This window comes from Epinephelus fuscoguttatus, linkage group LG19, assembly GCF_011397635.1.
Source record: "Epinephelus fuscoguttatus linkage group LG19, E.fuscoguttatus.final_Chr_v1".
Classification (NCBI taxonomy): Eukaryota; Metazoa; Chordata; class Actinopteri; order Perciformes; family Serranidae; genus Epinephelus; species Epinephelus fuscoguttatus.
In genome coordinates this window covers 10,737,654-10,760,422 of record NC_064770.1, presented here as the reverse complement: position 1 = coordinate 10,760,422, position 22,769 = coordinate 10,737,654, and the positions used below count along the sequence as shown (strand labels likewise).

Genomic DNA, 22,769 nt, shown 5'->3' with positions numbered 1-22,769 from the left:
TTCACATTACTTTTATTTGTAGTGTAACATACTTGCACATTCTTACTACATTACTTAATATGTATTTGACTTTTACTACTTCTATATTTGCTGGCCTATACTGCTCATACCTGGCCCATAGTGTATTCATATTTAGTCATATTCATTCATTATTTATACCGCACTTACACCACTGCCTATACTGGTAGAATCTTTTCTATATTGTAGTCATAGTTGAACCCTAACACAGTGCGACGTAACTTCCGCTGCGCAAAGGATTTGTGGGTCAGAATGGCCAAAGAAGCATGCTGACATGCATACTGCGAAATATGACCGGATGTAGTAGAACATCCTGGTACTTTTGGCATACTGCATCTGACATACTATGTATTGGGACACACTAATTCTTTTTCTGGCATACTAAATAGTATGATAGTATGGGTATTGGAACGCAGGGCGGGTACCAGAACGCAAAGAGCCAGCCGACATCCAAGTGAGTGCGCTGATATACTCCATGGGTCCAGAGGCCAAACAAGTGTAGCCTCTTTTGCCTTGACGGACGATGATGAAGCTGAGGATTATGATTATGTGTTGGGACTGTTTGATGAGCACTTCGTGCCTAAGTGTAACGTGATTTTTGAGCGAGCACGTTTCCACTCACGGACTCAAGAAGCAGGTGAGACTGTTGAACAGTACATAAGGCATCTGTACGAGCTTGCTACTCACTGTGACTTTAGCAGGAGAGAGGAAGACAAAGATCTTTCACTCAAACTGCAGATGACCAGTGATCTCACATTAAAGAAAGCTGCATTCAGAGTTAGTAAAGCTCCAGAACAGTGAGACGGGTGCAGCAAGGCATGCAGATGAATTGAAGACAAAGTCTTACGAATGTAAGTGGAAAAACAGCCACAGGGGCCACAGGTGGACATAATGCTAATGAGAGAAAAAAATGTGGCAGGTGTGGACGCACTCATAAGAGAGACCAGTGTCCAGCAAAGGATAAAGAATGTAACAAATGCCACAAAATTGGCCACTTTGCTGTCAAATGCAGGACCAGTCCAAGAAGTGACTGAGGAAATTGACAACTTATTCCTGGGCTCCATAGATGAGACTGCTAATCAGAGTGAAGCAACAGCAGATGAAGTAATCACTGACACAGAGCCACCCTGGCGTATCACACTGGTGATATGCAGGACTGCAGTCAACTTCGGGTGCAGACACCACAATAATAAATGAAGCAACATTGAGCCGCCTCCGTGAAAAACTAAGGCTGAGGACAGTAACATCAAAAATTGACAGTCCAGGAGGAAAAGTCGACCATAAGGGACAGTTTTTGGCCAAGATTCAGGTAACAAAAGGAAGAAAAACTTAAGACTGTTACTTCAGAGTGAGAGGAGGAGCACAGCAGGCCTTGAAGACATGCAGCAGGCCTTCTCCTTGTCCAGAGGCCTCCTACAATCCTTCATAAATGACCAAAGATATGGTGTCATCTATTGAATATTGAACAACTTATAAGGGTAGAGTAAAGTTTTAGCTCTATCCTTTTGAAAATTTGATAGTTTGGTGTTCTTTTATGAAGGACATTGCTAAGGACTTGAGAGCATGTGGTAACTGCCAGTATAGCAGCATTACATTGAGCTTACCCAAAATTATATATTTTTCTGAACTACTGAGGAAAGATGACGACCAGAAAGTTGGCAGAGGAACTGGAAGAGATTAAAAAATCTCTTAACTTCATGTCAGAGGAGATCAGTAAAGTGGTCAAGCAACAAGTCAACCGCATGGGTCTAATGGAGGAAGTTCGTGAGCTGGTGGCCACAGTCAAACAAAGGGATCAGAAAATTCAGTTGCTGGAACAGAGAATTGATGATTTGGAGCAATACTCTCGTGCTGATGATGTTACAAATCCTGGACTGGAAACTAAGCATCGCAGCTATGCCAGGGCTACAGCCAGAGACCAACAAGGTGAGGATTCACCCCCTGCAGAGCTGCACAATTTGGAGCAACAAGTAATCCAGTTCATGAACAGTAAGAACATTCACATGGAAGCACAACAAATAGCAGCATGTCATGTCCTCCCACGCAGGGACAACAAGACTAAACCTACTATTGTTGTTCGGTTTACAAATCGAAAGCACAAGATTGACGCGCTGAAACAATCAAAAAACCTTAAAGGCACTGGAGTATATGTGAATGAGCACTTAACAAAGAAAAATGCTAGAAATGGTCGAACGCTCAGAAAACAAAACAAGATTCTGCTACTGCTTTCAATGGCTGCCTTTTGGAATAACATCCGCCCCGGAGATATTCCAGAGAAAAATGCAGGAGCTGTTGCAGGACCATGAAGGAACAGTAGTCGCGGTCTGGAAAAGGTCATGGAAACCATACACAGGTCTGGCTTTAAGCTTTACCGTCAGAAGTGTAAGATCAGACAGAGCTCTCTTCAATTTTTAGGCCATGTGATCAGCCAGGATGGCATCGCTCCGTGCCCACAGAGAGTGTCCGCCATCACCGCCCTGGAAACATCTAAAAATGTGACTGAATTGAAGTGAGTGCTTGGTATGGTGAACTATGTTGGCAGATACATACAGTACCTCACTTGTCTGATACACTGCATCCTCTTAATGAACTGTTAAAAACAAATGTGACATGGATGTGGGGCCCTCAGCAAGAAGAAGCCTTCAGGAAGGTTAAAACACTGATAACCTCTGCTCCTGTGCTCCAGTACTTTGACCCAAAGCAGCCCACTGTAGTATGCGCTGGCGCATCCAGTTATGGACTTGGTGGCGTACTGCTGCAGGATCATGGGGGCACGCTCAAACCTGTAGCCTACTGCTCTCGCACACTCACTGAAGCGGAAAAGAAATACGCACAAATAGAATGTCTTGCAGGCATATGGGCTTCAGAGAGATTTTATCACTCATCAACCACGGAGACCTTGATAGAGCTCCCTTAAGATGTCAGCTACTCCTCATCTGTCTTATGAAGTTCAACCCCGTCGCTGAGTATCTACCGGGCAAGAACCTGATCGTGCCTGACACGCTGTCGAGGCATCCAGAATCCAAAGTAGACAACACTGGATTAAACAAGGACGTGCGAGCGTACGTGTATGCTGTTGAGGAGCAAGAGAGACGTAAGCCAGTGCTAGAGCGCATAAAAGTGGACACGGGAAAAGATGACTCCCTGCAGCTTGTCCGACACTACATCAGGTCAGGATGGCCACAACATGACAGAAACATCACCAGACTCCTTACGGGAAGGAAACTACAGACCACAGTCCCTAAGCTGAACAACCTCCTGAGGCCAGCCTGGCCCGATCTGTCTACAGTGAAGCAGAACGACGCCAAGGCCAAAAAAGCCTACGAAAGCGCCTACAACAGGAGATATTCAGCAAAGCCACTTCCTGTTTTGGACATGGGTGACAGGGTACGTCTCAAAACTGACATCGAGAAGGAATGGAGCGGGACTGGGGTCATTCAGGCTACAAGCTCAACTCCACGATCGTTCGTTGTGAAAACACCAGAAGGGGACACCTTCAGACAAAATCGCCGGCACTTGCAGATTGTCAACAAGGAACCTAATGACATTCAACCAAGGACAATCTCCACTCCACCAGGCCGCAGTGTTATCACTCAGGAGTTCCCTGGCCCTGCCTGTACTGAAGCAGAGACTGTTGCTGGGACACAGACACCCAGAGTCAAGTTGACATGTTCAGGACGTGTTGTGAAACTTGTCATTATGTTAACCTTTTAGTTAGTCGGAAGGGAAGCAAACAGGGGCAGAATAATTCCCCTTCCCATTCCACCAGGGTGTGGTAGTCAACCCACTACCCTGTAGACTAGAAATGTTTCATTGTTTTAGTGTTTATTTCATTATATACAGTATATTTGTGTTGCTCTTTCATCCTTAGTTAGGAATCTGAAAGAAGTGAAAAAAAGGAAAAGAGAAAAAGACTGAAAAAAAAAAAACATTTATTAGTTACCTGAAAAATGGACACTTGCATAATAATTAGACTGAGAATGCAAAGTTATTTTCCAGAACATGTTTGACTGTTACTGTCAATGTTCCGAATTAATAATATACTGAAAGTACTCCCGTGAGCTTTAAAAGGGGGAGATGTGGCGTAAGCCAGTTTATTGTGATATTTTGAGCTGCACTTGCGCACTAGTCAGCAGAGGTCGCTGCTGACTGTTGGTTGTTGTTGTTAACCAGAGTTGAAATAAAGAACATGGCTGCTGCCAAGAGTATGCTTTTCTTTCTCGTCTGTTTAGCTTCTTAAAAGTTAAGTTAACCACTTCACACCATAAAGTGAAAGAATTATATTAGTTGTTTGCCTTAACCTGTAAACCTACTGAAGCCTTCACACAAAGGACACATTGCAGTTCATTTTTTTCATCACTTGTGTGTGCACAGATGAACAGCTACAACTAAAACTACACAAACCTCAATCCCCTACTGTCTAGAATTACAAACATACCACCTCAAGTAGGACAATAAAATGAAAACTCACATGAATAATTTACACTAACATCTATGTTTTTCTCTGAGGACTTAAGATACTGACTGAGGCAAATATAAAATGTCATCTCTATAGAAACACTATGTATTACATGTACCGAGTGACAATAAATGAACGTTTGATGTACTTCTCCTGTAGATATGTAAAATGTTGAAATCCAATATGTGCAAAATACCAGTAATGCAAAAATGCAATTTGGTGTCACGTCATACATTTTAATCTTAAAATTCAAGAATACAAATAACTAGGAATTACTGAATTTAATGCATACACACATTTAGCTATTCTGAAATAGACTACAAAATATGATAAAACACATGATACAAAATATATAAAATAAATGTAGAGAACTTTGCACTGAACACGGGCTGATGTTTTCACATGCCTATTGGTGACTTGGTTCCAATTTGGTAGACCAGCACTCTCCCGGTCATGGAGGCTGATGAGGACAGCCCATAGGACATCTCCATTGAGGCAGACTGCCTCAAATCTGTAGCCCTTAAAATCATATGAGCATTTTCAGCAGATAAACGTGAAAACAGCCTTCGAGTATCAAGCTCTGCACACACATCATTCTGCACAGTGAGGCTCAAACATTCATCTGTAGGAACAAGAAGAAAACACATTTTTGAGTGGAGGAGGATTAAGTTATTGTAAACCATGGTTTTTAAAACCTTACAACCTGCACCTGACCCCCTGTGAGAGCCAACCCATCCCACAGCGCCGCTGTCCGAGATGGTGAACAGGTACTGTAGGCCAGATGCTGCAGAGAAATCCGTATTAACAAGAGGCAGAAGAAAATAAAATAAATCCAGTTAAACGACATATTTGCTGCCACAGAGTAATTCTGTGAACTGACAAGGAATGACCAGCGTGTGTGTGTGTGTGTGTGTGTGTGTGTGTGTGTGTGTGTTTCTGTAAGTTATTTCTAACTTACTCAGAACGCTGCTCTGTCACTTTCTGACCCGCCCCACCCGACCTGCAGGTTGCTTGTCAACACACATATCACTATTGGCAGGTGTATATGTAAACAAACAAACAACAACAACCACAAAGATCATTATTCAGTCTCATATTACATTTGTGGGAAGTTATTACAGTTTAGATTTTCACCTTCCTACATATGTAATAATTTCCTGCAAATGTAATAGTTATTACATTTGCAGGAAAATTGTGTGTTACGTTTGTAGTAGGCAGCTGCTATTAGGTTTGTGGGAAATTTATTACATTTGTAGGATTATTACATTCAAAGCTGCAGATTTGTATTACGTTTGTGGGCTGTTATTACGTTTGCGGGTAGTAATTTTTTTTTTTTCCTGAACAAGGAGACGCGATACTTCAAAATCTCGCGAGAAGCTCCCACCTGGCACCTGCAAGTGACCCCTGCATCCATGGTGACTCCTGCTCATGGATGTATTCTGCATCCGTCCTCCTGCTCCTTGCCAATTTCAACTACGGGATCAATAAGGGTAAGGCACGTAATTAGTTACACACAGGGTATGATAATCTAGCTATGTTTTAGACTGCATCATTCTAGTGTAGGACTATCGCTCAATGTAAGAGGTTAGGTTAGTAACAGGTTGTAACAACGTTAGCTGACAAATGTGTATGGGCATGATTTCAGTTGTCAGGTAACGTTAAGCTAACAGTTTTTTTCCATCATGCTGGAAATTGTTACTCATCACAAATCTGTCAGCTAACGTTGTTACAACCTGTTACTAACCTAACCTGTTACATTGAGACTACAATATATCTATGAGCAGGAGTCACCATGGATGCACGTCACTTTTTTTTTATTATTCTTTGATCTTGTCGTACCTCCGCTCATTGTCGAAAGTTCTGTGTCTTCCTGTGTTTTCCTCTCGAGTTTTGGCGGAGATTATTATGTTGGTTTAGGGGACCTCACGACTCAAACGTGCATGTTGTTTTACTGTCCCACTGGAAGTAATGTTTGTCACCTTTTTCACCCATGATGAGTTTGCACCCCTGTAATAATAATAATAATGCCCAGGAGGTTTGGGTGCTGTTCAATATCTCTGTGAAACTACCACATCCTAGCTAATATAGAATATCAAAATACCACTATATGCATTTGTCTTTGAGTTATGTACTTGTATTCTTTAATAATATTCTGGATCTGTTGTGCCTTTAAAATACATAGTTCAGTAATGTATAGGAAAAATACTGTACAAAAAGAATATGGAGCTACATTTGTTTCTTTAATATTCAGTCAAACAGAGTAGGTTTTGCAATCAAAAAATAGATTTGAGAGCAAAAGTATCAATATTGCAATCAAAAAATGTTACTGAGAGTAAAAAATGATTGATTAAAAAAAATGCAAATCCAAATAAGCTCATTCTGGTCCTCTTTCTATGATATTCTCTCAAAAGCTCAAAACAAACCTGTGCTTTGGAGCCCTTTAACTTCCATCTTTGGTGTTCGTGAAGAATTCACACACTTCACCAACATGGAAAGTAATTCTATCGCTTTCACATCTCTTGTAGCCCGCAGACGTATTTTACTTCATTGGAAGGATAAGAATCCTCCCTCCCCTAACTCTTGGCTAAAAGATTTAATGTCATTCCTACACTGTATCAGGTACAGTATCAGGGGGTGCTCTGACAAATTTTATAAAACTTGGAATCCCATTCTTCCCTTAATCAATTCCATTCCCTCCTTACATGATTAAGATAGATGGATCTAATTAAGATAAACTGATGCAAGTTTTTTATCCAGTCAGGATGCTAAAAGAGGCCAGTAATTGTCTTTGTTTTGGTGATATGGTGGTCAAACTCCAGGCACAACATATTTTTACAGTTAATTGTTTTTTCTTCAAGTATTTTGGATTCCTCATCCAATAAAGATATATATGAAAAAAAAATGCAAATCCTAAAGTTTCATTTTTTTCGTCTGCAAGTCCAAACGTTTTGCGAGTAAAAAGTTGAACCTGGTGGGCGGGGCCTAAACTGAATGCTGTAAGACATGTCTCTATTGGCCAGTCTCAGTCGGAATGGCAGCTTGCAAAGCATTTTTTTTTCTTCTTCTCTCGGTTTATTGGCAGATTGCAAACAATTTAAAGGTGCATACCACCACCTGCTATACAAGAGTGTGCAACATCATGTCATTTAGCCTGTTTCCAAATATTTGGTTTGTGCTGAGTTCTTCAGTTGGCAGTTACACCTAGAGTAAAGCTACTGAAGACCAGCAAAATCACCATTTGTTTTCAGGAATTATGTCCAGCGACCAGTTGATGAAGAAAAATAAAACAAATAAAACGGCAAATCTACGCCAACTCCACACAGGAATAAAGTATTTTTAAAGTGCTATCTGAATGTGAAAATACCGACAATGCTGTTAAAGAAGCCGAAGGGAAGTTGCGTAAGTGTTAGAATGCTGACATCTAAAATACAACATGAACATCAAGAGAAGAGTTTTAAAAAGGGTCAAAGAGAAGATTAAGTTGCTGATGGGAGAAAAACAAACATTTACAGGGTTTAAAAAACACAAGATTTGTGGGGCATAAGCAGGCTCTCAGACACACCACATGTTATAACACAGAAGAAGAAGAAGAAGAAGAAGAAGAAGAAGAAAAAGGGAAACAGGAAACAACAGTTTTCAGCCCTTTTTTGTATTTAGCAAAGATGTGCAAGGCAGCCATAAAATAATGAGGTAGTGGTGTACTTGAGGAACGTCTTTATCATATGTGACTCAAGAAAAAATGCAGGTGCTCTTGAATAACAGGGTCAGCACATGGGATGAAAATATGAACTTCAGGCACCAAGGGCAGAAATTCCATTTCATTGTTGGGGGGGACAATAAAGAGAAATATTTCTCCAACAAAGTTGCAGTCAAATTTACTGTTGTAACACATTTAAATGGAACCGGCATGGTCAAATGTAGGCCTATTTAATAATTATATATATAATATACATTATATTAGGACAACTTAAATATGCTGTTTGTATGACTGCTGCATTCACACAGAAGATTCAACCGCGGGGTAAAGAAGTTAACAAAATGTCTGGTTACTACTGGTAACATTTTTTATACTGTGGAAAAGTAGAAGTAAACAAAGGTGTCAGACATGTCTCTTGTTTTAAGTGAACTTTTGCAAAGTAGTAACTTACTGGAGCTCAGTTTCCTTGGCTCAGACGCATTCCCACTGATCCACAGTCGGTCCTGCCGAGTGCTGCTGTGTGCCGGTGTATGCGGACACAGACCAAACCATTGTGAGGCAGATGAGGAGGGAGGATGCAATCTTTCTAAAGTTCTAAATGCATTGTGTTGCGTATATAATTGGCACAAGTGCTTTCAGTTTTTATTATTATATAGTTTAACATTGTACACTTTCCTCAAATTATATATATACATACATACATATATGTATATATGTATGTATATATGTAGGATCTGAACATCCATGAGGTGTATATATATACACATATATACGTATATACACCTCATGGATGTTCAGATGCTGGACGAGCCCCCATTTGTTATGCTCCACCTTTAAGCAGCCCTATGGGGTGAACAAAACTCCAAACACTGACCCAGCAATAACCACATAAACACCTTTAAAACATTCAAATCCATGGGATTTATTAGAATTAAGACAGGCAAACAAGACAACAAAAACCTATGGTGAGAGGCAGCAGGACCAGCAGTCCCCACACCAGAGCCTCTCTCCTCTGCTGCTGGCACAGGAGCTCTTAAGCACCTCCTCCATGCCAGGTGTACTGCACCTCGTTAGGTAATGCAGCATACCTGGGTAGATCTACAAGGAGGGACAAAGAGCATGGATACCAAGAGGCGAAGCTGAGTTCTAGGGGCGCTACCGCCATTTTGGACTGTTGAGCTTGGACTGTTGCGCCCAGACAACATGCAAGATGTCAAGGAGAGAGGAGGAAAAAAGTAAATGAAAACAGTGTAGTGCAATTAACTGCTGCAACTATCAGTGGAACACCCCGCACCTGGCCTTCCACCGTTTCCCGAAGGATCCCGACAGGTAAGAGCTCCTGAGGTGTAAGTTTTAAAGTGTTTTAATATCCATTTAATATGCCAGTTTTCGTGGGTATATATATATATATATATATATATAGGCCTATATATGGCCTGTTGGACCATTTATATCAGAACTGATTATTGCTTTAGCATTAAAATATATCATTAAAATAGCCTATATATTATTAGTATTATTATTATTATTACTGTCCCCTTACTGTACAAACTGTAAATAAATCTTTATTCCTGACTATGTGACATCGCCATTAATGTGTTTCTAGTTAAAATATTGATTTTTTTTTGTTTGTTTGTTTTTTTGGTAGATTGGCTTATGGGGTGATTTTGAAGGAGTAATTAAGTTAATCTTCTCATAAGTGGATGTAATATGTAGAGATACCATCTAGGCTGTTTTTCGTCTTTTTTTTTTTTTTAAAGTCTATATTTTGCTTTACAAAAACGTGAAAAAGCAGCTGTGACCACGCTATCACGAGGTTAGTAGCACTGTAAGCATAATTAATAGCGATATACTTCAGTTTGTCTGTGTGTTTTTGTATGCAAGCGAGTCTGCTGCAGTCTGCTGACGGTTCAAAATGGCGGCGGCAGGATGAAACCATGGGCAAGTCTGTTGCTATGGGGCGTTCTATTGAGGTTCGCCTCTTGGTATCCATGCTCTTTGGGAGGGAGAAGGGACAGCAGCAAGGAACACATACACAGCCGTAACAATCCAGGAGATGAGGTCATGGCTGACCGAGGCTTCACCATCCGTGATCTGCTGTATGAGAGGAAGGTGAAACTCACGATACCTGCCTTTACCAAACGAGGAGCACAGCTCTCTGAGGAAGACACCACCAGCACAAGGAGGATTGCTAATGTGAAAGTTCACGTGGAGAGGGTCATATGCAGATTAAAGCACTTCAGAATTATTTCCCAGGTTGTCCCACTCAACCTTGCACCAAAATTTGATAAAATTCTGAGAATTTGTGCTGCCCTGTGTCACCTGCGAGGTGACATGATACATGAAGATCCTGAGTGAGATTTGTCAACAGACTCAGTTGAAGAAAATGCTTGTTAGCCATGTGTACAAAAGACATACAGGACATGTACAACAAAATGTTTGTTTAATTATTTACATAAAACATGACAGAAAGTAAAATGTTTGTTTACTTATTCACAAAAGACAGGACATGTACATTAAAATGTTTACTTATTTACAAAAGCTGGGCGGCACAGTGGTGTGGTGGTTAGCATTGTCGCCTCACAGCAAGAGGGTTGCCGGTTCGATCCCAGGTGTGGTAGCCCCTCTGCGCGGAGCCTGCATGCTCTCCCCGTGTCAGCGTGGGTTCTCTCCGGATACCCCAGCTTCCTCCCACAGTCCAAAGACATGCACATTGGGGACTAGGTTAATGGATAACTCTAAATTGTCCGTAGGTGTGAATGTGAGCGTGAATGGTTGTTTGTCTCTATGTGTCAGCCCGGCGATAGTCTGGCGACCTGTCCAGGGTGTACCCTGCCTCTCGCCCAATGTCAGCTGGGTTCCCCCTTCCCCTCCCCCCCCCAACCCCCAAGAGGATGAAGCAGCTAGAAGATGAATGAATGAATGAATTTACAAAAGATGTACAGTAATATCTTAATTCATTTACTTATTTACAAAAGATATATGTATAGTAATATTGATTTGTTTACTTATTTACAAGATATATGTACAGTAAAATGTTAATTTGTTTACTTATTTACAAAAGATGTGTACAGTAAAATGTAATAATGTTTATTAAACAACATTCAACAATTAATCTGTTTTTTTAACTTTTGGAAAAGATATAACTAGCTATCCAATGTTGTGTACATCAAACATTAACAAACAGTGGTGGCATTTATTCAATCTTAAAGGTAGGATCTGGAGTATTTTCAAACAAAACAAAATATAGACATATACAAATGAAATCCTGCTTAATCTTCACCTATGGGCTTCTACTCGTGTGGTGGTGACTCTGTTTGCTTCTGGGCGGAGATTTCCCCAGCCAATGAGACAGCGCAGGTGCTGTGCCCGAGCGTGTCCTAGCGTGCACCAGCGCGAGCCTTGCCTGAACCTCTTCTGTGAAGCCTTCTTCCGTACCTCCGGCCTCCGTACACCCGGGAGAGTTGAGCCTGATAGGAGGGGCCAAATTTGAATGTGTGTTTACAAACAGCAACTGGAAAATCCTCCAGACCCTACCTTTAATTTGTGTGGGAATGCTTAACCCTCATTTTTACATTAGAGTTACAGTAGGCTACTGGGCTTTGAAGATGCAGAAGGCCTACAGATCTAGTTCCCACAAAGCTGCTTGTACCTGTCACTGAGTGACAACCTGCGTGAATTAAATTCACTGGCAATATGTGGCAGCATATATTTAAAATAGAAAGCCCTCAGCCTTGGCATAACCTCTGAACAGAAATCTGCATCGTACCCAACACTGATTACAACTTGCGGGGATGGGGTCCAGATGAGCAGCTTCGATGTGGACAGCCCTGTGCAGAACATGGCCAGCTGCACTTGCATGTAATACCCACGTGATCCATGTTGCTGGAGTTGAAATGCCCCATCCACCATCTTCACATCTAAGGCCTTGCTGCTGAAGAGCTCCTCAATAGACTCAAAAGATTGACCCAGCACTGGACACTTGATCTCTAACAGCTCCTCGTTGTTCAGCACACCATCGGGGCTTGGCGACAGCCATGGCTCTTCTGCACTGACCACAGTGCCTCTGGGATTGACAGAGTATCCACAGCCTTCGAGCAGGGGCGTCATTTCAGCAAAAGCTAAGGTATGGCAAAATGACATGACGTCACAGAGCACATTTCAGCACCACAGACAGCGAGCGGACGTTTAATTATCATTAGTCATGTGTTTAACTTCACAGAAAATAAAGAAAATAAATTAATTACAAGCTCATTTCTAGAAGATAAGCAAGGGGTCCGGTGTATGAAACACAGTAAAACAAAGGCCTATTTGGTACAATACTGTATAGGTGAATTTATTGGAGTGTCTCCAGAGACTGAAAATACAAGCTTAACATGCCGACATGAAAAAAAAAAAACCCCACATACAATCAGACAGGCTTCAAGACATCATTTAGACAGGCTGTCTACAGCAGCAGAGCAAAATGCTTTTACAACACACAGATAACTCTCATAACTCGCGGAGGAGCGAAGTGGCTAACAATTTGATTCAATAACACTCGTATTCACTGATGAGCATATTATTGACCTATTTAAGTGCAATACAAGTGCAATGAAAACAACCAGCCAGTGCGCCTCGGACTATCTAACATATCACATCTGATCACTTGCAACAAATATGAAGGACACTCACAAGTAAGATGACTACAGAACCTCTCTCTTTTTTTTCTCCCGATTCCAAGGTATGGCAGCTGCCATACCTCGCCATACCTAAATGACGCCTATGCCTTCAAGCCACTGAGTAGCTACCAGCTCATTCTCCTTCCCAAAGCGTGTGGCTGCATTCCCATGGAACCTGGGGTACAGATGCATGCGGAGGAACTTCTCAGGGCTGGCTCTGACTGGAACCCTCTTGGCAGAGCTAGCAGTGATGCGAATTTTATGAGCATCATGCCACATGTGTGAGGCACTCTGCTCTCTGGTGGTGTGCTCTAGAGTTGTAGACTTGGTCTGGTCAAGTGCAATGAAGGTACTGTAAAATAACAGACACTTCTGGCAGGTGGTGGGAACATCATGCTCACCATGCGAAAGACAATCTGGCTAGGCTGGCTCCTCTCTTGGCTGTGCATTAAAACATTTGTAAAGCAGGCTTCCTGCAGGCAGCTTTAGGTGGCTCGGCCTCTCTCTCATCTCCTCATGGGAATGAAATGCAGGGGTAGGAGGCAGAGGTGGACAGTGTGACCTTCCCTCTGGGTGCTGAAATTGGTCAGTAGCTCTGTGGTCTGTGAAGTTGATGTCCACTAACTGCTTTGGGGCAAGGTTCTTCTGAGTTCCAGCATTCCAGTAGCGTTGCTCATCAGTGCATGCTACACGAGTAAGTCCCTGGGACACAGCATTCTCTACCTGAGACAGAGACAATTACAGTCAGAATAAAATAATGGAGCAGTTAAAACGGTATACAGCTATCCTAAATCTTTCAGATTAAAAATGGCAGACATCTGAATATCCTAATTAACTTACTTACTTTGGATTCAGTGATATGATTAAGCTTATTATACTTACTGTGACATATTCAGCCTATTCTGGTATGGCTGGAGAAACTGACCCAAAAAAGATTAGGCTACTATCATTTATAAAGTGACAATTCAACAGATATAACATGGATGGATGCATGATTTTCCCAGGCCAGCAATGCAAGAACACCCTGCTGTCTCTCCTGTTCCCATGCTTGTCACCAGTACCCAGGCCGAGTGTACTGGACTGCTGGACTGACTGGGCTGAACATCAGCCTTCAGAAATATCAGGTCTTGTCGACCTACTTCATGGAGTAATATGCGGCCAACTTTACCACTATGGAGGTACTGGTGCACTTCAGTGCTCTTGTAATTTTTCATAGTAGCACCATCTACTCCAAGGGACAACACAAAATAATTGAATATATCCCCGTAGGATACTTCTGGCCACTTCCTCATGTCATCCTCCCAGTCGCTAGTGGCGATCATCGTCGGATGCAATAGAAGGAATCGCCTTTTTAACGTCACTATATCACCGTTTAGACTAATCTGATGTTTGTAAAGTCTATAAACACAGTGACTGAGCAAACAAAGATTACTATTTCTGTGTGCACGTTTTGTAATTAAGAACATGGTTATCATAGATTACCTGGGCTAACCGTTAGCTGTTAGCCCCGTTAGCGGTGTCTGTAATGACTCATTAACTCAATGAACGATCCGTGAAAAAAATATTTTTTCCAGCGGATGTCTTAGTTACAACATGATTGAGCTAGCAAAGCAGTTTTGTGTTGCTATGTGTGGTATTTATTCAGGTTTGGGAAATCACAATGCTAACAACAGCAGTAAAGCTAACATCAGGACGTCACCTGTTAAAAGCCTCCCGTTGTCGGATACGACATGAAACTACTCCAGTTAGTCCAATCATGTTGTATATGTATGTATATATATATATAAATATATATATATATACACATATATTGGCGCTATACATATATATATATATACATATACATATATATATATATATATATATATATATGTATACATATACATATATATATATATATATATACATATATATATATATAGCGCCAAATTCCGCTGGTTTTCTACCCAGAAGTATTTGTAAACAACAAGGCGATTCCCTCTATACATTGACACCATCCGACCAACGCAACGCCGAAGAAGAGTGCTCCCATGAAGTGACCATATTATCCATGTCAGCTAATTTACAACGAACTACCACTACTACAACTAATACGACTAAAACTTACACTACTACCATACAACTCAAGCAAAGTTTACTTGCCGCTAGCCTGCTGCTAACTAGCCTTTAGCCTCGCCTCTTTCACCCGGCTTTTTGGCGGAAGTTGTAACACAACTGCGTTCGAACCGGAAGCAGCGGAATGAGCGGGGCTAAGGTAAATCCCTTTATGACACTTCGTGTCACGGCAGGAAAGTTAGTAAGTAGGACCAGCCTTGTGCTGTTAGACTGTTGGACCGCTGTCTCAGACACCGATAGTACCACAGTGCGTAACGACGAATTACTTTCAAGAAACACGTGACAAGAACATAAAAGTGGTTTTTAAAGTGCGCCACTTTTTATCACAAGCTGAATTTGTTAGCTATTGTATAGTTTAGCTTGGATAAGCCAGCTAGTGTTAGCTCAACTTAAACTTCTTGCGGTAATCCTTGCGTGCAAAGATGTCAGTGAATCACACCAACGATCTTGTGGAGTTGCTGAATACAGTGATCAGGGCACCTCGGAGGGCAAACCTTGACGTCTATGGACTACATGGCCTGCTTCAGGCAATTATCGGGCAACTTAATGTCATCACTGAAATTCAGGCTCAAGGGGGCAGCACCAAGCCGCAGCAGCAGATAGCTCCCTCCCCACCCAAGAGTCCCCCCACCAGCCCAACTGGCCTAAAGAAGCTACGGTCCCACCAGCAGACTCTTGAGAGTGCCATGTTGATGATGGAGGTGGAGAAAAATAAAACACGCATGGACACCCTGGAGGAAGAGATCAGAAACCCGACATACTCTGTAACAGCACAGGCACAGGAGCGGCAGAATCAGGAGAAGACCGACTCCGACATTGACAGATACAACCAGCATATGGACGCCCTGGAGGAAAGACTAACATCCCCAAGGGAGCAAGCTCAGCCCCACATCGAGGAAATTAAGGCGCTACAACACATGCAGCAGACAACTGTGGCAAAGGTGGCCTCCCATGTGGGGTTTTGCAACGCTGCTTTTAACGACCTCCGCGGTGAAATACAGCGTCTTAAGGAGGAAAATGCGTCACTACACCACCAGCTGGAGGCAGTAAGACAGCAGTCCTCCGACGATGCTCAGAAGTACCACCACTGTGTGCATGCCCTGGAGGAAAGGGTTAAGGCAGAAATGGAGGGGCTACAGCACCAGCAGAGGACAGTGACAGTAGAGATGGCCTCCATTGTTGAGAAGTGCTGTCAGCGTATAGACACCCTGGACCAGACTGTAAAATCCCTCAGGGAGACACCTCAGCTCCACAGTGAAATTGACTGTCTTAAGGCAGAAATTCAAGAAAAGGCCTCTGATGTTCAAAAGTGCTTCCACCGTATGGACATCCTGGAGGACACCGTGAGATCCCTGCGGGAGAGATCCTTGAGGGAGAGAACCCCAACTCTACACAACCAGCCAAACAATTTCTTTGTGGAGAGGAAATTTTCACAAAGGATCGGTAAGCTGGAAAGTCGTGTTACAGCGCTGGAAGATGGAAAGGTGGCACTTCAGGCAGAGTTCCAAAAGCTGCATGAAACCACCAGAGAACTTCAGGACGACAACAAAGACAGACAGATCCACATACAGGAGTTCAACAAGACCAAGGCCGACAAGCAGATAGTTGAAACTGAAATCAAAGCACAGAAATCTGCTTTGGAAAGCAAAGTGAGCCGTCTGCAGTTTGACCAAGAATCTGAGCAACTCCTTGCTATGTTTCATGAACTGCTGAATAAGGTGACCAGCCAGGAGCAGGACTGGCACAATATCATTGACAAACTCTCCGCTGAGACGGAGAGTAAGTTGAACAGGGTCGAGTTCGACTCTGTGAAGAAGCAGCTTGAAGGTTGCTGGAAGACCATTCTAGAGAAGCTGCAAGCTCAAGGCGCTCCACAGTCTGGCAATGCTGCTGTTATAAAACAACAACTTGTCAGTAGATTTCACTGCCTCTCGTGTGACAAACCTGTTGTCACACAGAGTAAACATCAAATACTGCTGCCACGTCTACCAAGCTTCCCCGCAGCCAAGCCCATCAGGCTTCAGATGCGCCAGACTATGGGGGGCAGGCAGGTAGAGAGCATGCAGAGGCGGATAAGACAGTTTGACACAGCTGGCAGTCGCAATGAGCGAGCATGAATAAAACCAAGTCGACAGCTCTGCCACCTATTTCTAGAACAAAGTAAAACAAAGTTCTAGCACCAAAAGAGGCAGTACCCGCAATGAGTAAATCATTGCTGAAGCTGAGCAGTGGTCCAACCCGGCTCACAAAATAGTGCCATCTTGGTGATTAGCAGTGGCACCCCACAGAAAGGTTTGGCTTGAGCCATGTGGGGTATCACTGCTAATCACCGCGGATTTTTTCCGGGGTGCTCCGGTTTCCCCGCTCAGTCTAAAAGAATTCGATTAATTGGCTAAAACAAATAAATAAATAAAACATAAAAAATACTGAAGTCAAGACAATGTTTATTGAAATCCAATATGACAAAGCATGCCCGAAAGGGCTTGTACAAATATTAAAAATAGCAGTGAGCAGCTCTATCAACTGCATACTTTATGAACAGAATATTTGACCCACACAAAACAGTATTGCGCAGTATTACAAAACCCAAAACCAGTGAAGTTGGCACGTTATGTAAATCGTAGATAAAAACAGAATACAATGATTTGCAAATCCTTTTCAACTTATATTCAATTGAATACACTGCAAAGACAAGATGTTTAATGTTCAAACTGAGAAACTTTTTTTTTTTTTTTTTGCAAATAATCATTAACTTAGAATTTAAAGGCAGCAACACATTGCAAAAAAGTTGGCACAGGGGCCTTTTTACCACTGTGTTACATCGCCTTTCCTTTGAACGACACTCAGTAAACGTTTGACAGGTCTGGACTACAGGCAGGCCAGTCTAGTACCTGCACTCTTTTACTATGGAGCCATGCTGTTGTAACACGTGCAGAATGTGGCTTGGCATTGTCTTGCTGAAATAAGCAGGGGCGTCCATGAAAAAGACGTTGCTTGGATGGCAACATATGTTGCTCCAAAACCTGTATGTACCTTTCAGCATTAATGGTGCCTTCACATATGTGTAAGTTGCCCATGCCTTGGGCACTAATACACCCCCAGACCATCACAGATGCTGGCTTTTGAACTTTGCGCCTATAACAGTCCGGATGGTTCTTTTCCTCTTTGGTCCGGAGGACACGACGTCCACAGTTTCCAAAAACAATTTGAAATGTGGACTCGTCAGACCACAGAACACTTTTCCACTTTGCATCAGTCCATCTTAGATGAGCTCGGGCCCAGCGAAGCCGGCGGCGTTTCTGGGTGCTGTTGATAAATGGCTTTCGCTTTGCATTGTAGAGTTTTAACTTGCACTTGCAGATGTAGCGACGAACTGTAGTTACTGACAGTGGTTTTCTGAAGTGTTCCTGAGCCCATGTAGTGATGTCCTTTACACACTGATGTCGGTTTTTGATGCAGTACCGCCTGAGGGATCGAAGGTCACGGGCATTCAATGTTGGTTTTCGGCCTTGTCGCTTACGTGCAGTGATTTCTCCAGATTCTCTGAACCTTTTGACGATATTACGGACCGTAGATGATGAAATCCCTAAATTTCTTGCAATAGCTCGTTGAGGAATGTTGTTCTTAAACTGTCACTCAGCTCACGCATTTGTTCACTAAGTGGTGAACCTCGCCCCATCCTTGTTTGTGAATGACTGAGCATTTCAGGGAAGCTGCTTTTATACCCAATCATGGCACCCACCTGTTCCCAATTAGCCCGTTCACCTGTGGGATGTTCCAAATAAGTGTTTGATGAGTATTCCTCAACTTTCTCAGTCTTTTTTGCCACTTGTGCCAGCTTTTTTGAAACATGTTGCAGGCATCAAATTCCAAATGAGCTAATATTTGCAAAAAATTACAAAGTTTACCTGTTCGAACATTAAGTAACTTGTCTTTGAAGTGTATTCAATTGAATATAAGTTGAAAAGGATTTGCAAATCATTGTATTCTGTTTTTATTTACGGTTTGATATGGATGAATCTCCAGGTTTTGACACTCACATGGCCCCAATGTGGAATGTAACTCACTTCAAGTGATACAAAAGGCTTCTATCAAATTTCTCAAATACTCATGAATTTGCGGGTTTCACTGTAAAAAGTCAAAATTCCCTCGCTGTGTTTTTTTAGACTGAATTGGTACAAAACAGCTTTGAAAGTAGCTTTTGCTCGTCAGTGAGACGCTGAAAAATCTGTTCTCCACGTTAGAAAACAGTAAACAATTCATGGTCATTATTTTTGTAAACTTTATGGCAGTCGCTGCAGCTTCAGCGGGCAGCTGAGGGGGATCGGTGTGCAGGTGCCTCTGTTCAGAAGCTCGCAGTGAAGGTGGAGAACCGGCGTCCAGCCTCGGTTTTGGTCACGACTGGAGGAGGGCGTCTGCGCTGGAGGCCTTGTTGAGGTATTTCCAGATGGCGTAATAGTGCACAGCCGCAGCCAGCGCCACGAACACATGCCAGATGGCGTGGGCAAAGGGGATGAAGCTGTCGCTCTTGAAGAAGAACACACCGAGGCAGTAGATGAGTCCACCGCAGGCCAGCTCCTGAAGGCCCTCTGTGTTGCTCTGTGCAGAACAAGGGGACAGAAATTAGATATGGTATGTTACAAAACAATCCTCCAGGTATCTTCATATTAAAATCTACTGACCAATCCACTGATCTATGATTGGTGGAGTTAAAAAGCCTCCGACAAGAGAAAACAAAAGAAAACAATTTGTTTTTCACATTTTAAATTGTCAGTAGGATTTAAGGACTTTTCACATGCACAACAGAGGGGAAAAAACAAAAGATTTCAACAATATGCCAAGGAGAATGGGCTTAACAACAGCCCTTTCTATACTGAAAACTATGCTGAATTTATTGTGCGGAAAGCTGGTGTTAAACTAAGTGCAGAAGTAAATACTCTACAGACATATGTATCGTACATATGTACATGTTTACTGGGTGTGTCTTAAAAGGAATGAGGAATTTAGTTTGCTATCCATTGTGCACATGCAATAAATGACTTTGTTCTGTTACATAAATTGCAAAATGAACACAGGGCTGCTGCTATATACATTGAAACCACAGGAGGGCAGCAGAAATAAAACAGATTTGTTGAAGCTTGGTCAACAGTGGCAGCATCTTATCAAGCAACAAGATTCCTGCAAAACCTCGTAGAACAAAATCTGCACTTCACACAACCCTAAAAATGCTATGTTTGTTACAGATTTAGTGCCACGATGTGCTGCTTAAACTCAGACATTTCTTGCTTGCTCACTTCACTTTCTGATATGGATTACAATTCGCCTATCAATAAAACTAATCGGCATTTTGCTGTGAACTCCATGAGACGTGCAGAGGGGCCCTGCAACAAGAAGAGGAAGTAAAACACATTCATAACACCTCCACCCTACTGCAGCAGCCTGTTGGGCGTGGTGATATAGGACATGCAAATAAACTGTATGTGAGTGTAAATATATAAATACATATTATCATTACCATTGATGTCACTACCGATGCAGGGAAAAAACCCATCATCAAACAGAAGGCCAGCTCAACAACTTTATACCTGTGAAGACAAACAAATACAACATGGTCACCGGCACAGTCGATGTGATGCAAATTCAAGAACATATCAGGCACAAGCTAAAGAGGAGTGGAGAGGAAAACAAATCTTCACAAAAGTTTGAAATAATGTCTGCTATTTTCTGCTTTAAATAAGTGATTTTTAAGCCAAAAAGAAATTCAGTGTTTTAAGACCCTCAGACTGTCTCTTAGCAGCCAAATGAGTGTTGTGACAACTTGGTGCTCAGGGCAACGCTCAGGGCGTAAAAGGTGTCAACACTCTCAGTAAGGGTGCATTATAATGACTGAGCACCAACAATTAAACAAAGCACTGAAAAAACTTGCCAGACCTGCTTTAAAACTTTTACTAATCTGCTGAATCTGAACAGATCAGAACTTGATGTACGTCTAAACCAAAACTCACATGCAGTTTAACAGATATGCTTCAAAAGATACTAAATTTAAGACTAAGGCTACGTCCACACTGCCTTTGCCTTAGAGTGCAATTCCTTTTTATTGCTCAGATCTGATTATTTTGTTTAGCTGTGTATATTAAATATGGTGAATATCAGATTCCAGTGTGAACTGGTCACAGTCCCGAACTGACCTGCATGAGCAAAAGAACAATAACAAAGATGTTACGTGCAGCGCTCTGTAGTAAGGAAGTAAGCATGGGAGCCACTGAAGTCAGCGCTTACAATTTCATTCATAAATTGATATAATGTGAAAGTGTGCAATTTCATTAGCAGGTGATAACAAGGATGAAGAACAGTGAGCCAAATTTAAAAAAAAAAAATCATGCCATTTCATGGAGCAATGGCTGTTACTTATGGACGTAGTGGTGTGTGGATGCGCAGTCGGAAACAGGAGGATTGTGATGTTAATGGCCTCTATTACAGAATTCACCCAAAAATTTCAGGATGGCAAGAGTCACTTTTAACTACGTCTGTCAGCACCAGTATTCACCGACTGACCGGTAGGCTTTTTTTTTTTTTTTTTTTTTTTTTTTTTTTTTTACAGCAGACCATTTGACTTGGCAGTAAGAAAAGCACAGATGTTGTCAGTATGGCTGTTTATCAATTCTTAATACTGTTTTGGAGCTGAATGTATTTCATTTAATGGTTGAATGTCTGCTTAAATGTTTAGACAACATTTAACATTTGAGAGCTTTGGCTTATTCTGGAAATTAAAAAAAGGATTTTTGTGTTTTTAAAAGTAAGTACTGACTAACTGTCAGCAGGGGTTGTAGCCAATTCAGTGGTCTGGCACGGACCAGTGGTCACTACCACAGGGGCACTAAAGACACTGGTCGCAACCAGCTCCTCTGTGGTCGGGACCAGCTGCTCCCTGGCACGGACCAGTGGTCGCTGGTTGCAACCAGCTCCTCAGTGATCTGTCCTGTGTTCCTTGTGGTCTGTTTGTTGTCTGGATCAGTTAATGAGTTGTCTGTGGAGTGATTTTTGTATTTTTAATACAACTTCTCCCTTCTCATGTCGTGTTGGCAGCACTGTTAGCTGAATAAATGTTCGAGATCAGAGTTTAAAGCCTGACCAGGGACAAAGACTGCAAATTAGCTGAAACTAGACATCTTATATGCATGACATTTTCCCATTTTTTGTGGCAATGTTGTATGTATCGTCCCTGTTGAGTAAATATTAAAATAAAATTTAAAAATCACGTTATGTATGTGTGGGCGTTAAAGATACTGGTCCTGACCAGCTCCTCGGTTGTTGCGACCAGCTCCTCAGTGGTCTGCCCTGTGCTCCTTGTGGTCTGTCTGTTGTCTGGATCAGTTAATGAGTGGTCCTCTGATCTCTGACAGTTATTCAGCTAAGAGCTGCCAACGCAACATGAGAAGGGAGAAGGTGTATTGAAAATACAAAATTACCCCACAGACCACTCATTAACTGATCCAGACAACAAACAGACCACATGGAACACAGGACAGATCACTGAGGAGTTGGTCGCAACCACTGGTCCGTGTCAGGGAGCAACTGGTCCCGACCACTGAGGAGCTGGTCGCGACCAGTATCTTTAGCGCCCCTAGTGGTAGTGACTAGAGGCGAACATTTTTTCAGGAGTCCCACGGGTCACGTGATTCCCGTGGGATTCCTACGGGATGGGAATCAGTTTCACTATTCGTCACGTGATTGGGACGGGATGGGAAAAAAAGTCAACGGGAGCGGGCGGGACTGGGAATCATAATAACAAAGTTGTTGAAACTAGCTCCACCTCCAG

General features: G+C 42.3%; 1 protein-coding gene across 1 annotated transcript in view; it reads right to left on the bottom strand.

The window, feature by feature from the left end:
* Positions 1-19,293: 19,293 nt before the first annotated feature.
* mmd (monocyte to macrophage differentiation-associated) overlaps positions 19,294-22,769 on the bottom strand; it is a 104,259-nt gene continuing 100,783 nt past the window's right edge. The window contains exon 7 of the mRNA XM_049561672.1: positions 19,294-19,549. Coding sequence (XP_049417629.1) covers positions 19,346-19,549 — 204 coding nt within the window. The 3' untranslated portion in view covers positions 19,294-19,345. The remainder of the gene's footprint in view (positions 19,550-22,769) is intronic.